Source organism: Astatotilapia calliptera, chromosome 8, assembly GCF_900246225.1.
Source record: "Astatotilapia calliptera chromosome 8, fAstCal1.2, whole genome shotgun sequence".
Lineage (NCBI taxonomy): Eukaryota > Metazoa > Chordata > Actinopteri > Cichliformes > Cichlidae > Astatotilapia > Astatotilapia calliptera.
In genome coordinates this window covers 21038609-21055388 of record NC_039309.1, presented here as the reverse complement: position 1 = coordinate 21055388, position 16780 = coordinate 21038609, and the positions used below count along the sequence as shown (strand labels likewise).

The 16780-nt window shown below is 40.0% G+C and overlaps 1 protein-coding gene across 3 annotated transcripts in view; it reads right to left on the bottom strand.

The window, feature by feature from the left end:
- The window catches only part of radil2b (Ras association and DIL domains 2b), a 37804-nt gene extending 21638 nt beyond the window's left edge, over positions 1–16166 (bottom strand). The window contains exons 1-5 of one of the 3 annotated variants that reach the window (XM_026177377.1): positions 15532–16166; positions 8838–9043; positions 7405–7579; positions 4415–4647; positions 3017–3438 (exon numbers count right to left, since the gene is read on the bottom strand). In XM_026177377.1, coding sequence (XP_026033162.1) covers positions 3017–3438; positions 4415–4647; positions 7405–7579; positions 8838–9043; positions 15532–15659 — 1164 coding nt within the window. In that variant the 5' untranslated portion in view covers positions 15660–16166. Of the gene's footprint in view, positions 1–3016; positions 3439–4414; positions 4648–7404; positions 7580–8837; positions 9044–13132; positions 13164–15531 lie in introns of those variants that run through there. The other 2 variants (XM_026177378.1, XM_026177379.1) reach the window with 2 other exon arrangements.
- Between the last annotated feature and the right edge of the window lie 614 nt (positions 16167–16780).

Here is a 16780-nt window from a genome sequence, read left to right as displayed (position 1 = left end):
CTTTCCGCTGCCTCTCACTTTCACTTAAGAAAACAATGGATTTTACAGCACATGTAACACTATACTTTAAAATGTAATGGTTTGCATATGGAAATATTTTTTAAAGAAGCTGAAAACAACGTACATGCAGCTAAAACTGTAGAGCAGTCTAAATTTACCGTTAGCTGAGTCGTGCCCAAAAATTATACCTCATCGTTTTAGCTAACCACACCTAACAGAGGCAGAGCTACTGACTGACTATAGCGGTTTTTAAGTGTAGAATCTACCTAGCTAACTGATAAAGCAAGTTCTCGTTCTATGAATTTTATATAAATGCATTTCAACTTAACAACGCATTAAATTGTCTGGTGAAAACTGCATGGTGCTAAAAGACTGAAGCTAAAACTGCCTATTCCAGTCAAAAGTTAGCATGCTCAGCAGTTGACATAAAAGACACAGCAACGTATTCCATTGTGTTACTCAATGAGAGTAACGTATTCTGAATGCTTTGGATTCAGAATACTCTTAATATAAAATGAGTAACAGTAGGGTGGACATTAGTTGAGGCTGCACTTTATGCAGCGATTTCGTATAGAAAATTACTCGGCGCGTAAATAAAACAGGCCCGCGGCTGCGAACCGTAGTAAAGAGACCTCTGGCTAATATGTCGGGTTCCATGTCGGGCTCGTAGCCGAAAACTAGCTTTACTTTGTTGTCTGGGTCAACTTTGCTAATGAGAGACAGAGCGAGGCGTTGAAAGGCTGCTCCAACGGAAGTTATTGTTTTGGAGGAAAACACGAACACAGTGTACAGTCGAGTCTAAATAGCTTACTTACAACTGGGTTCGTCAGGCACTCTTTTTGGCTGCAGTGGTTATTATTATATTTACATGTTCCATACATGCTATGGCTGTAACACTCTGCCTATTGCCTTCATATTAAATAATTTTTTGAATAATACTTTTAAAAAAATATTTCTTCACGTCATTATGCGGGCCGCAAGTAGAGGTGGCATGGGCCCCGAGATTGAGAAACAGACTCAATCTCGGGGCCTCTCAATGTGTGTTTTGTTTGCATTTCCACCGGCGTGGAATTACCAAAAATAGAGAGGGCATAGCCTAACATATGAAGCAGGAAAAGATCGCAGTGTAATCCCTTTATTTCGCAAAGTAACTGTACTCTGATAACCACCTTTTTAAACAGTAACTGTAATGGAATACAGTTACTCATATTTTGTATTTTAAATACGTAATGCCGGTACATGTATTCCGTTACCCCCAACACTGGAAACAGAATCATTGTTATAGTGAAAATGTAACTATGAGTACAAGATAAAATGTTAAGATCCATTCTGGCCAACTGCAAAAAAGTATAGTTTCCTAATCCTAATCCTAGAAAGTGTTACCATTCAAAACATCTTAAGATGTTAACATTATAGGGTTTGAGAAGCTTGCCAAACATTTACCTAACAGTTCTTTACTGGCTTGTCTCACTGTGTGTTAACAGACCTCTCTCAACTGAATTATAGTTGTTATTTATCTGTCTCTCTTCCACAGCATGTCTTTATCCTGTCTTCCTTCTCTCACCCCAATCAGTCACAGCAGATGGCCCCGCCCCTCCCTGAGCCTGGTTCTGCTGGAGGTTTCTTCCTGTTAAAAGGGAGTTTTTCCTTCCCACTGTCGCCAAAGTGCTTGCTCATAGGGGGTCATATGATTGTTGGGTTTTTCTCTGTATGTATTATTGTAGGATCTACCTTACAATATAAAGCGAAATGAATTGTCTGGTTTAAGCTCCAAGAGGGACACAAGAAAAATGCTTTGCTTGAGGCTTCAGAATGAGACCTCACTAACCAATGGGTGACCTCACAGTGGCCTTGTCCATCTTATACATACAGGCTATATTTAGGAAGTGTGAGGTGAGCCCCTTTGGGGGGGGGGTCAATGTAGTGATCATGCTGGTCCAGGACCAGGATAAATGAGGAGTGTTACATCTTTGCCATGCATATGGATAAAAATAATGCAGATTGCTCAAGTCCCAAACAGATGCAGATGATCAACAGTGGCAAAGCCTAAGAAGAGAATTTAAGGGAAATAACCAAATGAGTTTGCCAATACTGTTGTCTGCCATTATTTTTTGTTTTTGTTTCTTTTGTGGGAGTGAACAGTTGGTAGTGTTACCCAAACTCAGCATCCGGGACAAACTTCCACACAGTAAGTAAAAACACATGTGTAGTTATTATGAACAGGACCATTTTTTTAAATGTTGCACATACACACTTTTTAGGTCTGTATGTAGTGTACTGTTATGCTGCTGGTTCTGTAAACATAATATGATAGCTATTGCAACTTTTTAGAACAAATAAATGAGGGAGCTCTGGCAGTAGCAGTAGAGGACATCAAAGTTAAGTGGTAACAATAACTTGAAATATAGTTTGGGATTCACCTTTCATGAGCACAATTCACAATTTTATCCCCGGGAAACTTTTAAAGCATTGATTACTTAACTATAAAGATAAACTTTATGTAATAGCTGAATTGTCATGACACTTTAATGCCAATTCAGCTTGTGTGCATCAGTAATGCTAATGCAATGACACTGTAAAATACACTGCTAGTTTACATCTTTTTAGTGCGATCATATAAATAATGACCTGGTTGTTGCTGAAGGTTCTGAAGGTGAGGTAAATAAAACAGTAGCTAAAGTACACAGTGTAACCAAAAGTTTTTCAGTTTGATTATCACTTTCTGCATGTTTCCTGTCTTGTCCTATTGGCCGAAGAGGCAAATTGCCAGAAAAAATAAAACTGACATCAGATAGACCATTCCCTAAACGTACACTATTGTCTTTTTAGTTTTTTTTTTATCATATAAAAACACCACTCACCCGCTACTAAACTCTTTAAATGGACGATTTCAACACTCGAACATGTATAAAAAGCCAAAGCACTGACAGGCATTGCTGTTTCCTACTGCTGCTGACATATGATTGGAAAACTGCTTTTCGGGGTCAGATGCAGAGCGTGTGTTTGGATATGATACCTGCGCGGGGTTGTAGCCCTGCAGCAGTAGCAGGTATGGACAGTCGTGAGGAGGGTGAATAGAGTACTGTGTGGTGTTATCGTCGCTGCTCTCTGTCTCCTCCCTCTCCGACTCCTCTACTTCCTGCTCGCCTCTCGGCCTTGACGGACAGAGGTTCTCTGTTTTGGCCCCCTCTGAGGGAGCTGCAAGGCTGTGAATGTGATTCTGTTCTGGATGCTCAAAGCTTTGCACTGACGTTTGATTCGGGCACTCGCTTTCATCCTTGACACGTTTTTCGTGATCTGTGTCGTGTTTGGTCTCTAAGAGGTCCATCTCACTTTTGCTCCTCCACAGTTTCTGGCTCCGGCTCATGGTTTTCTCTATGAGGGTGGAGGTCACTCTGGAGCGGCTCTTCTGCAGCTTACGAGCCTGAGCATTGATACCTGAGAGGGAGATGAATAAACAAATAAGAGAGCTGGGAATAGCGTTGTAACTACATCCAAACTGAGCTGCAGTAAAAATATACAGAGCTCAGGGCTAATGGAATGTGGTGATAGAGCAACACCCTTTTTTTTCTTCCTGAAGCAAGGTGAGGTGTGTGTGAGCCTCGGTCATTTGTCCATGGTGTGTTTATGCCAGGATGAACACAGAAGCACCATACAGGAAACAGACCACAGTGGAAAGAAAGAGAGCTCATGGAAAAAAAGAAGAAAAAACGGCACCCCCGCAGCAGGCATCTACAAGCTGACACCGATAGAAGGCCATCACAAGCTGTGCCATTCATAAAAGCAAAACACATAACAGGACACAGTCTTACACTACGAACACAGCTGTGTCAACCACAGCTGGGGCCCCTAGTAGAAATGATTGTAGAAAATAGTCCAGCCAGTGCTGTTACAGTACCACGGAGTGTTTGTGTCAGGTATCTGTGGAAAGTTCTGGTGTTTTTCTTCTGTCACATCATCCCTTGTAAGGCCAATTAGATATTGTAGCAGTGTAAATCTTTTACAGCATTTTGCAGCAAGCAGTGAAGTACAAAAGATAGGGTGTGTCACTGGAAGAAATCTAATTAAACAAGTGTGTCTGCGACATCAATTACATTTAAAGTTTTAAAGAACATTTTAATGGAACTGAGAGCAAATGTGATCCCCAAATTTGCAGCAGAAATTGAAAAGAAAGGAAAAAAAGAAATAGTAGACCTATTAAAATATAGCTTGGCCTATGTGGCTTGGCCTACTTTCACTGGAACAACAACGTGCCAACAAACCACATTTTTACTGTGAGAACTTTAAAACTGGGCTTAACACTGACAATGCTTCATTTACTGGTGAAGACTCCTATTCCAGGGCATGCACCCTGGTTCAGGATGTGGTATAGTGTGCAGCGATAACTCCTTATTGCCCTGTGGCTATAGCGTACCAGCAGTGATGGTATCCTTCTCTTTGGATGTCTTCTCCTCTACTGAACTTCTCTTCTGGATTTCGAATCGTCTTGCCAAACCATCTCTGGGTTTCCACAGCGACTGCAGGAGGAGGGGTTTTTCATGGTCGCCCAGTACTCGGAAACCTTCTGTTCTCCACGGATGATTACTAATGGAACCAATGGTGTCACAGAGAACGTAGGACTCCGCTTCCTCCTTTCTCAGGCCATACCTAGATCACAGTTAGCCATGTTATCATCCTTTCAAACCCAGAGACAGAGCACTAAAACAGTAGGCAGCAAAATTTCTCCTGAGAATTTCTCCTGGACAATATCATTAATTCTCTTGAGACCGAAGCATTACATTCAGAAGCACTCAAGGTTTATGTTCGCTTGTTAGCAGCTAACTATGCCTGTTTCTTCACAGTGGGTTTATTAAATGTTTCTTGCGTAAAACACCCTTCTGCTGTGTCTAGAAACAAATTTCTTAAAAGAAGTGACAGCAAATTGCAAAACTTTATACTGAGCTCAAAAATGCTTAAATGCTCTGAACAAGTGAGAGAGACTGTTCTTGAGTGCAATATTAGCTCATCACCAAAAGCAACTGCTTTCACATAAGTGTTTATATACATTACATGCAGTACTATGTAAAAGTGCAATAAATTTCTTTATACTTTACTAGGATAATGGAAAGGAAGTGCAGCAATTTACTGATTATATTGTTTTTCTATTCAGGTTTGCTAATAGCATTGGTAAAATGTTTGGTATTATTCACGTGTTGAGAAAGAAATTAAAGCATCTGTTTTCATAATTTCATCAGTTTTGACAAGATTAATCACCCCCTAAAACCCGTTGCCATTGATTTTCAGTTTAATTCTTGCATAATTTGGCATGTCTAAGTCTTTTCTTTCCCCTTTCCTTCCTTAAGAATCACTTTTTGAGCTCTCCACTGAAACATTTTCTGTTGAGGCTTCAATGAAGGGGGTGAAATGCATCTATCTGACCCTGTTTCAGGTTTTTCCAGTTTCTTAAGAACATGACTTTTAGATAATGTTCATCTGGCACATTTGCTTTCATCCATCACTAAACATTCCTCAACATTTTTTAAGGACACACTGCATAATGCTGAGATATGTCAATTTTCAGGCTAATATATTTCTGGGAATCTACCCTGTTGGTACAAAAATTAAATTTTATGCCCCTTAGATTTTGTTATCCTCGGCACTTTTGTAGGATCAGCTAAAAAAAATGGGAACAAATTGTGTGCTTGTGACAAGCTTTTAGTAACAAACTTTACTGTTCTTTGCTAAGTTGTCTATAATGTGTAGACACAACACTGATTCATCCCTTGAATTAGATGAGTTTTTGTGCTTGAATGATTCATTTATCAGTGTTAAGTGGTAAACAAGTAAGTAAAATAAAAAACCCAAAACATTCCTCTGAAAATGTCAGGTACAAGGACGGGACTGAATCAGCAGCTAACGTCAAGAGAAAAACTAAAAGACCTTTAGAAAATCTGGAGCTCTATTGCTAAAAACACTTACAAATTAAAAGAAAGTCTTCGTCTTACAGTACTGTACTAACTTTACAATTTATCAATATAATTTTGACTGATAAACCTTCATAGACAAACAAACACAAGGTCAAATAAGTCAAACTGACTAACTTACTGTTTGCTAAGCCATTACACTACTGCTAATGTTAGCAAGCACTGCCTGTTAACTGAATCTTCAAGCCTTTAATCCTGCTTCACTTTTTCATCTTTTTATGTAGAGTGCATACATCCAACCTAACAAATCTACCATATCATTGACAAACTATTATGTGTGCATAGATTTCTTAGCAACTAGTTGCACATTTGTCCATACAACAGAGTTAATATTTAACTTTAGAGTTGTTTTGTGCTTGCTTGTTGAATGTTAATCCAATATTCACTTTACTTTGGGCTTTAATTCGATTTCCATTTGCTCCTGAGGGAAATATCTGTATTTAAAGATGCTAAAACCCAACTTTGTTTGCCAGCTAGTTGCTAACTATGTCTGCCTTTGTTGCCGTGCATGTAGTGGGTTTTTAAGAGCTGGAAATGGGTTTGCTGGGAGTGAACCAAGTAAAAAATGCTTCAGGCTGTTAGAAACTCAACAATTAGCTCCAAGAGGCTAAAATGTTTGGTATAATTGATGGAAGCTGTAGAAACTAGGGGTGATTCTTAGTGGTTTCTTCACTGTTGGCACCATTTTTAACTTTACATATTGTAATGGGTCAATGGTTAACATTAAAGGAATTAATGCAGCTTTGACACATTTGTCTTCCAGATGTAACAGACCCTCCTTTTATTCTGTTTCTTTGAAGTAGTCAAAGCAGTATCTTATGAATATTACAATAAACCTGTTTTCATTACACAAAAAAATAATTATTTGAGAGTGTTTGCTGAACCGTTACTAAATGCATAAAGTAGTAATGGCATATTTAAATGTCACTGCTGCAGAGAATTATTTTCACTAAGAGAAAAGAGTCATGATTTACTCCTTCCTCTACAAAGTGAATACCGCTTGCATTAATCATCCCATTATGTTTTTTGGCTGAAATATAAGCAAACGCTGACAGACACTGATTCTCTAGAGGCTGCCTCGGAGCTGGGCCACACTGGCCGTCTTTAACACAAGCCTGTGGTTTTCTCTGGTCCTTTTCAGCAATACTAACTCAGTGGCCCTGTGTGCACTATACTGCAGTTATAACAAACAGAGCAACGGGTCATACCAACTTTGTTCATCTGAAATATACAATACTAAACACAGAAACGTAAATGCGCTAACCTTTCATCAGGCACTATAGCCAGTCTATAAAACTATTCTGACTGCATTGATATACAAACTCCGCTCCAGCAGAAGAAGCATATGGATATACATAACTCAGCCAGGCTCATGAGCAAACACACAAAGCAGGCACATATGGCAGGCAGACGCATGTTCCCAGATAACACATGGTCTCACCGTTCAAGGGCCTCTTTGACGAGCTCTTTTGCACTGGAGTGCGTGGTGGCGAGGACGCTTTTATAGTGAGCTCCTTCCAGGATTTCATTTCCAAAGATCTTCAGGATTCCTGGGGCAGTTATCTGATTGGACAGCTCAGATGGGTCTTCTGCAATTAAAGCATCTGCAGAGATCACTGCAGAAAGGGAAGGAAGGTTTAATGCTTTACTCAGTTGTGGTTTGGTATTATCGATGAAAGGCCAAACTTTTACATGTGATTACAAAAATTAGTTTTTATTAAAGGAGCTCCATGTTTTATTCTTAACTCTGCTAGAGTAGCTTTGTATGATTCACATTTAGTAAATACTATATTTACTTTTTTTTTAACCTCATTCTTGAAGTCAGGTTAAGTCAGGTTTCCTCTGAGTTGCTGCCCATTAAAAAACAAAAGGTTTGAACAGAAGGTTGGTGGGGCTTCTGTGCTCAGGGCCAGTTTCGGTATATCTACTCTATCTTCACATCATATAGAGCCAAGAGTAGAAGAAAAACTGTCAGAAATTGAGTGGATAGAACAGCCTGAAGCCTGAAAAAGTATAACAGGTCCCCCTTCACGGAGCATTAGTAAAAAAGCATGCAGTAAAACAAGTTTAATGCTAACTGATGCAGTTTAGGCTGGTTCCTCAGTTTCTCTTTAGCTGATTGTCATTCAAAACCATTTTAACCAATTTCAGAATGCATATTTGCATTTGAATGGACTTTGTTTTTGTGACTTTCCAAAAATTGAAGGACAATGTAATGAAAAAATATGGTGAAAATTAATGTACAGTAAGTGCAGTGGTTCCCATATAGCACTTTTTTACTCTACGTGAACACTCAAAGCACTATATAATCACACTAGCATTTATTTCTACATCCAGGTGCTCTCTATCTCACATTCTCACTCCAATGAACATAATGGGAGCAACTCAGGTTCACTCAGGTTCAGCATCTTGCCCAAGGACACTTTGGCTGGCTAGGAATCACATTTCCTGCCTTCCGATAGTAGATGACCTGCTCTACACCCTGAGCCACAGCCCCTTACTGTACATCCATGACCCGCTGATGAATATTCTTTATAACACAAACTGCACAACTGATGCAGCCAGTTTAACTTAGTGGTATTGTTTGATTTACTCAAAACAATTATTATTAAAATGAAAACAGCAGAGGCAGAGCTACTCTGACTTTTATTTTCTAAACTGGCTCAGCCTGCATGCAAGATTTTGGTATTAATCTAAAGCGCTTGCAAACTAGTGCCAAAATAGCTCTGATGATATCATTTGGGTCATCGTCTTGCACATCATCACTTATCCCAGAGCCACAAGTCATCTGTGCTAAAAACACTAGCTGTAGCATTAGCACAACAAATCCTGAGTGTAAACATGCAGGGAGAAAGTAAAGTCACTGTGACGTACTGCTTCCCTTCCTGGTGTGGACAGACAATGATGACTTGAGTCCTGCAGTCAGTGCCATGGAGCCTGAGGTGGAGGTGGGGGTGCGGAGAAAGACACCTGAGAGGCGGTGGGTGTTCCGACGAATGCGGCTTTTGCAGGGCTGTCTTATGGCCACGCCCTCAGCAGATCTGCTAGCAGATGAACTTCCAGTGGATGAAGCTGAACTGCTAAATAAAAAAGTAAAAAAAGAGTGTTTGAGAAACATTTTGAACACTTACCAGCTGGAGGACTGATAAAGCCATCACATCGGTTCAAGATCAAGGAAGACATGTTTGCGTCTTCAATCAATCAGACAATCATCAGCCACAAAAAAAGGGAACCAAAACAAAGATATCAGAAAAAGCAAATCGAATCATAAAGTATCATGTCCATTCTTGAAAGCAGCACGTATGCTAGGCACATACCGTTCTGACCGTAATGCAGTGCTGCCTGGTTTCCTTCACCATGCTTCTCTAAGCTCTCTTGGGACATGAATGAAATAATCAAGTGTTGCTTTACTTCTGACTGAGCCTCTAAGCTACTTATCATTATGGTTCAAAGGTTCTCTGCAGTTACGCCACCACTTGGAAATAAACGATTTTACATGTCTGATTGATAATCTTAGCACTCCTAGTTGCACATAAGCAGTTGCATTAGAGGATAATGAAAGCTCCTTCAAGTTCTCTCGGCTCAAAATGTGGGTTTATTTGTAGAAGAAATACGCAGTGGCATTTTTTTCAGTTTGGTCTTCAGCTTCTGAATCAGGCCAATAGTCTTAAAAAAGGAAGACGAGCACCAGTAGCTGAGTTCATCATAGTGTAGTGTGTGTAGTAGTGTGCAACAATACTGCAAGGCTCTAGCTGTACCAAACTTAAGTTCATGTGTCCATGTTGAATTAAAAACCACTTGCCTGAGCTTTTTCAACTTTGAACTGAACTTCAGTGTGACAGTATCATTGTCCATGTATGTGTTAGTGCAGCTTCACTGCTGGCATCTTTATGGTTGTGTTTCTTCAAGGGATAAGTCCCTGTAGAGCAAGGTGAATTTTGCTGAATATCTTTCATTTAAAACCTCGTTTTATTTTATGATGAAATACTTTTGTAATGGCTCTTGTTGTGTATGATACCTATAGTTTGCGTTTCCTGGTCTTAGCTGACAGGTTTGGTACCCAGTGTGGTCTTCTGCTGGTGTAACCCATCTGTTTCAAGGTTACATATGTTGTGCACTTGATTAGTGGTTATTATTTCAGTTTGTGGTCTTCTTATCAGCTCAAAGCAGTCTGACCATTCTCCTCTGAGCTCTGGCATTTTCATTTTAATCTCCACGCCACATCTAAAGTCACTTAAATCATCATTCTTCCCTATTCTCATGATCAGTTTGAAATTCAGTAGGTCACCTTAATTATGGCTAAATGGCTAAATGGAGTTCCTGCAGTGTGACTGTCTGATTAGATATCTGTGTCAATGAGTGGTTGAACAGATATTATGTAAGAAAGTGGATGATGAGCGTAGAATTGATGACTCTGCCTCAAGGTACTGGAGAAGTAAATCTTACAGTAACAGTTTATAGTGCAGCCTGTCAACTGTAATTAAATAATATTTCAATATATTTTATTTGAAATAACAATAGAAGTATATTTACATACAAATACTTAAGAAGGTAACAAGTCATATTGTACAGGAAACAAAGAAATAATTATGCGGTAAGTAAATGTAACTTATGTGGTTACATATGTAGAACAATTTTAAGTTCTACATAAGTAATTTTAAGTACTGTGTGATTTCCCTGTACTTTTTAGAGTGTGGCTGTATTTTAGAGTGGGATAACCTTGCCTAACTTACAGGTATTTTACAGAAAAGGAGACAGAAATGATCCTGTAAGTAATATGAAGTATGGCCTAACTGAGCTGTGTGCAATTACCTGATGGTTTTGTGGGAAAACAAGTATTCATTAGTTAAAATTACTTACATACTACTTAAATTTACTTAGAGTGCAAATATTTCTTTGCTTCCTAACAAAATCTGACTTGTTGCCCACTTATTCAAGTGCACCTACCCAGTGGCGTGTCTAGAAAATTTTTGTTGGGGGGGCCAGGTAGGGGCACAGATTTGGAGAAGGGTGGCAGATTTAATTGGCAGATAATGTTTTAAAAAAAAATTCTACCAACCCTTAACCATAATTCAATAATCCTATAAACCTAATAACCAAATGCACTTTTAACTCTTATTAGAATGAGATTTTAACCACTACGGTGCAAAGTTTTTAGATACTGCGTTGATAAAGTACAAGAGATACAATCAGTGCTTTGTCAGTGTTTACTCAGCAGTCAAGGACAGCAATATTTGCATAGTATTTTTTACTGACATATAGTGCACATATGTTTTGGGCAAAAACATTTTTGAAAATTAAAATACGAACATTTGTAACAAACAATTGACAAATTAGCCAGTTCCAATGCAAAACTTTCTCTGCCTGTTAAAAAAAGAAGATAATCTTCTCACAAACTGGTGTTTGATTTTGAAACAGGAAAAAAGTGGGGAAACAACTGAAAAGACTAACATTTGAATGAAACCTGAAAGCAAGTAAATACTTTCTATGCTGCCTTATCGTAAACTTTGGTAATATTGATAAAGAACAACACTGGCTGATGATAAAATACAGTCAGCTGGCATGGTGACACTGCCAGTATTAACCTGCAGGGCTGGACTGGGACAAAAAAATTGGGCATTTTTACTACAGACCGACCCACCAGGTAGTAAAGCCATAAAGACTTTGACTGAAAACAAACCCTGTTGTGACAGTGATGTACAGTCTTGTTGGTATATGTATGATTTCTATACATTTTACGTCAGATAAAAACTTTGGTTGTAAGATTTAGATAATTATTTAATAAAAACTAGGTATTTTAAATGAGAATAAGAAAGAAAAGTATTTCTTTGTGCCCACCTTTCCCTGTTAATGCCCTACCTGGCCCCCTGGCAAAACTTTGCTAGACCCGCCCCTGCACAGTTACCAGCTGTCAGCTACATAAAAAAGGATCCTGGTGTTATTTATCTCTCAGAAACAGTTCATAACTTCAACTCATTCATGTCACCTAAAAGGTAAACCTGTTTCTCCATCACCTGTTCAGCTCTGATGGTTCAGTAAGGACATCTCCTGGTTTCATCTTCATGTTTCCCTCTCACCACATATCTAAACAGACATCATGACCAGCAGCTTTACAGCTGTGGCTCCAGCAAACATCAGCTGATACTAGAAATTAATATTCAATACATTCTAACAACAGCTGATCAAGCTTAAACGTGCTGCTGTTGTTTAGCGCGACATCTGCTGGTTTCCTCTTTCTGGCGCAAAGTGGGCGATAAACAAGAGAGAAAAGCCGATCAGCTGATCATTGATCAGTTTCATGATTGAAGTAGCAACAGGAGAGGGAGGGGGAGAGAATGAGAGAAGAAGCAGCTGTGCAGCGTAAGGACAGAATAAATCCAGCTTTGTGTCTTTTTTCCATTCTAGCTAAAGTCCGGGACAAACTGCGTCTCTTCTCAGCTCAATACGAAACGTGTAATATTTTCTCTGAATGAGGGACCATTCCATTTTTTTAAGGAGCCGTTGGCAACTCTACTAACCTTATGAATAAAATAAAGTTCACTATCAGTAACATCATAGCACCCACCCAGCTGTATAAAAACTCCGTCAAACTGGCTAGAACGCAGTATGAGTTATTGCAACTGACAGTAAAAAGTCAGCAACATGAAAATAAACTCCACCTAAACTTGGTTTATATCTGACCCAGATAGACTGCAGGTCATAACTTCTTACCTGAAGTTCAGTTCACCTGACACTCGGACTGGTGGCTGCTTCGGGTCTCTCCTCCTGCCTCCCCTTCCCTCATCCACCTGTTGCCTCTGTGGAAGCCCCGTCATAGCCACCACCAAACAACGGAGTTATTTCTACACATCGACCTGCATCTGGCCAATCCACCACCTCTCATTGTTCATGCCATTACAAAAAAAATAAAAAATAAGTCACTGGGGATATGCCCGGTATGCCCGATGGCCAGTCCAGCTATGTTAACCTGCAACCAAATCTGCAGCTCCATACAGCAATGTTACGACTTAGATTATATCTTATAACGCATAACTCTTATGTTAGCTGCCCTCAGTAGCATACTGTCTGAAATATTCCACAGCTGCAATTATTCTTTAAGTGTTATTTTTTTCCTTGGTATTCTAATTTCACCGAAGTTTACTAAACTCAACAAACTTGATATTACTTACCGGGACATTTATTCTGTCCTCATTTTCTTTCACCGAAAAATTGTTTCCTGCAGTGCCGTCTTTCGCGCTTGGCTCTCCTACCTTTGCTAACGTGATGCGCATAGCGCAGAAGCGATGCTGCATTCACTTACACTCGGATATCTGAGCGTCACCGTGAAAACATAATCGGACATTTGATATTTGATTGAATTTTATTGTTTTGCCTTTGGGGTGGCACCTGGGGTGGCCAGTCTGGTTTGGGGGGTGGCCTGTGCCCGCTGGACACGCCATTGCACCTACCATTAAGTATTTGTATCTAAATATAATTAATAGTAATTTCAAATAATGTACATCAAATCGTCGACCTTGGGCTGGAAACACCAATCTGCAGATGGATTCTAAACTTCCTCACAAACAGGCCCCAGGTGGTGAGAGTTGATAAGCATACCTCCTCACCACTCATCCTAAACACAGGTACGCCACAGGGTTGTGTGCTTAGCCCCCTCCTATATTCCCTGTTCACACACGACTGTGTTGCTAAACACGAGTCCAACATCATCATCAAGTTTGCGGATGACACAACCATCATAGGCCTCATCACAGGCAATGATGGCCTATAGAGAGGAGGTGATGGCGCTGTACGAGTGGTGTCTGGAAAATAACCTGACTCTCAACATCAGCAAAACTAGAGAGATGATAGTAGACTACCGGAAACGACCAGTCAGAGAACACCAGCCCATCCACATCAACGGTGTCAAGGTCGAAAGGGTCAGCAGCTTCAAGTTCCTTGGAGTCAACATCACAGACGACTTCTCCTGGACCCTTCAGACAGACACTGCTATCAGGAAAGCTCGCCAGCGGCTTTATTTCCTGAGGAGGCTGCGGAAGTTTGGCATGAACGCCAACATCACCTCAAATTTTTACAGGTGTGCAATTGAGAGCTTGCGGACGAGCTGCATCACAGTTTGGTACGGACGCTGCTCTGCCAGCAGCTGTAAATCACTACAGAGAGTGGTGAAGGCAGCAGAGCACATCACTGGCATGAGGCTTCCTGCCATTCAGGACATTTATCTCCAGCGATGCCTCCGTAAAGCACACAGCATCATCAAGGACCAGAGCCACCCAGCACATCAGCTGTTCTCCTTGTTACCATCTGGCAGACGTTACAGGAGTCTGTCTGCTCGGACTACAAGACTCAAAAACAGTTTTTACCACCAAGCCATACGACACCTCAACCACAACACTTAAACACACACAACACAGTCCACAGGACGCACTCAGAAGCTACCCTGCAGCTTCACAAGTACTCTGTTTAATCTGCACTGGTCACTCCACTTTATTGTTATTGATATTTATATTTAAAAGTGCAATACTGTAATTTTCTGCTGCTCATTCCTGTGCAATATCCCATCTGCCCCCCGTCATATTTCTTTTCAAGATTTTCTTATTTAATCACTAGTGTACATATATTTATATTTATAGATACATATATATTTAGTCATCTTTTCTCTTTTACCACGTCTCTCTAATATTTTGCTCCTTACTATTTTTCTATTTTTTATTACTTTATTTTATTTTATTATATTTTATTATATTTTCTTCTACTGTACCATGCTGCTGAGTGACTGCTGCTCGTCAAACACATTTCATTGCAATGTTGACCCTGTGCTAACTTGCATATGACAAATAAAACTGAAAACTGAAAACTGAAAATTCCACTTAATGATTGTGCTTTTAGTAAATGGCTATATTATAAAGCATTACCACTCTTACAACTCTAGGTCTGTTTGCCATGGATGACTGCAAAACACTACGAAAAAAGTAAGAAGTGGAAAACTGAACTGTGAAATGCTATAGGAGAAGTAGACTGACAAATGCATGTGTGTATAATTTTAAAAATCTATGTCACGACTGAGCCAAAAATGACCCCATTCAGTCACTTGAAGTTTAAAATTTCCGATCAGTTCCTGTTCACAGTGACTGGGACTAATATTACATGAAATACAAAACATTCAAATCGGAAGAAAGAGACAGAAGTAAACTTGCACTTGGGGATACAAATGTTTTGTCAGGTGAACAATCAACATGGATCATCTGTTTTTGTTACAATTAAAGTCAAGTTCACAGTTCAAATACACAGACAGTCTGTCAGTGTGAATGTGAACCTCATGCTTTGTTATATCCAGTGGCTTAAGGGATCGCAAGTTCCAGGACACATCAGGATTGAATACATAACAGCATACAACAACATTCAGACAGCATGCCTAACAATACAATCAAATGACAGGAAGCACGAAGACAGAAGTAAAGGTGCACTGAGGCAGACAAAAGTTTGGTCAGGTGAACAACTTGTTAATTAAAGTGCACATGAACACAATTTGGCACGAATACGCATTTGTTAGCACGTGTTTCATACTCACTGCTGAGAGCCATCACTGGTCTTCCTCCCCAGCCTGACAAACCGTCTTTTTGGGAGAGCTGCAGGTAAGTTCGGGGGTCTTGGTGGTAGAGAGCGCAGCTCCTCAGAGGAATCTTTAATCCGACTCATTCCTGTCTGATCCACCTGGTGCTACGTTAAAGTGGTTTTATTCTAAATGATCAGAGTTGGTTATTCTAGTGCTCGACTGGAGAACAGCCGGTGTTGCCTTGCATCATTCCTGACATGTTCCATTCAGGAACCGAGGCGCAAATTCATCCAGCTGCTGCTTCATTTTCCGGAATAAGCGCTGCAGATGTTTCCAACCCTCATCCAGCTGTTGACGGACTGCTCAGTCCAACAACAGCGACGAAGCTTCTCCAGTTACAACTTCATCTCTTAACTGTCTCTGGGACGCTGACACGTGATCGAAATATATCTTACTGATGTCATTCCAGGGAGCGGACACATCTGATGAACACTGCTGCCATTATGACGTATCCTGTCCGCTTCCAAAGGAAGCAGCCTGTTTCAAATTCATAACGAACCCGCTCTCCAGATGTGTTTCGACAGCGCAACTGCCTGAAAGTGCCAAGGCTGCACACACCCGCCCACCCGCACTGAAACTTTCAAAATAAAACCTTACTGAAGAATTCGTCTGACCTTTTAAATCCCAGCTTTCACAGCATTGCACCGCTTTTCTTGCTGTGGAAGATGTGCTAAATTCACGTCTGTGCTTGAAGCAGACAGAGGAACTCGAGCAGTGAGTGAATCCAAGATTTCTGTGTCCATCACTCCATCTTCTGGCTGAAAGCAGATCACAGCCAGCGCCCTAACCATAACCTTTTTCCTGACCTTAACCAGGACTTTAATGATGTTAAATAGCGTGTTTCTAAGCGATTTGAAGAACATGTGTAGATTGAGTCCATACGGTTCTCATAATTCCTCATTTTCCCGAGGTTGTCATTTAGGAACGTGGTGGGTAGCCGAAAACGTAATATGTTGACGATTTGTCACCTAGCGTAAAATGTTACGCTTTGGGAGTGAGAACGTGTTGTCACAGCAAGATTTTTTTTTATTTATTTTTTTGTTAATGTAGGCTTATTATTCTAATTTGCAGTTCCGATTTTTTTTCCTTTTACTCTTAAATCTACTAGATTCTAGCTTTGCAATGATTTACCTTTCAAATTAGTCCTTATTTATCTAATACAGGTCCCTGGTGTAACCCCTCAATACCAACTAGTTTAGGACTG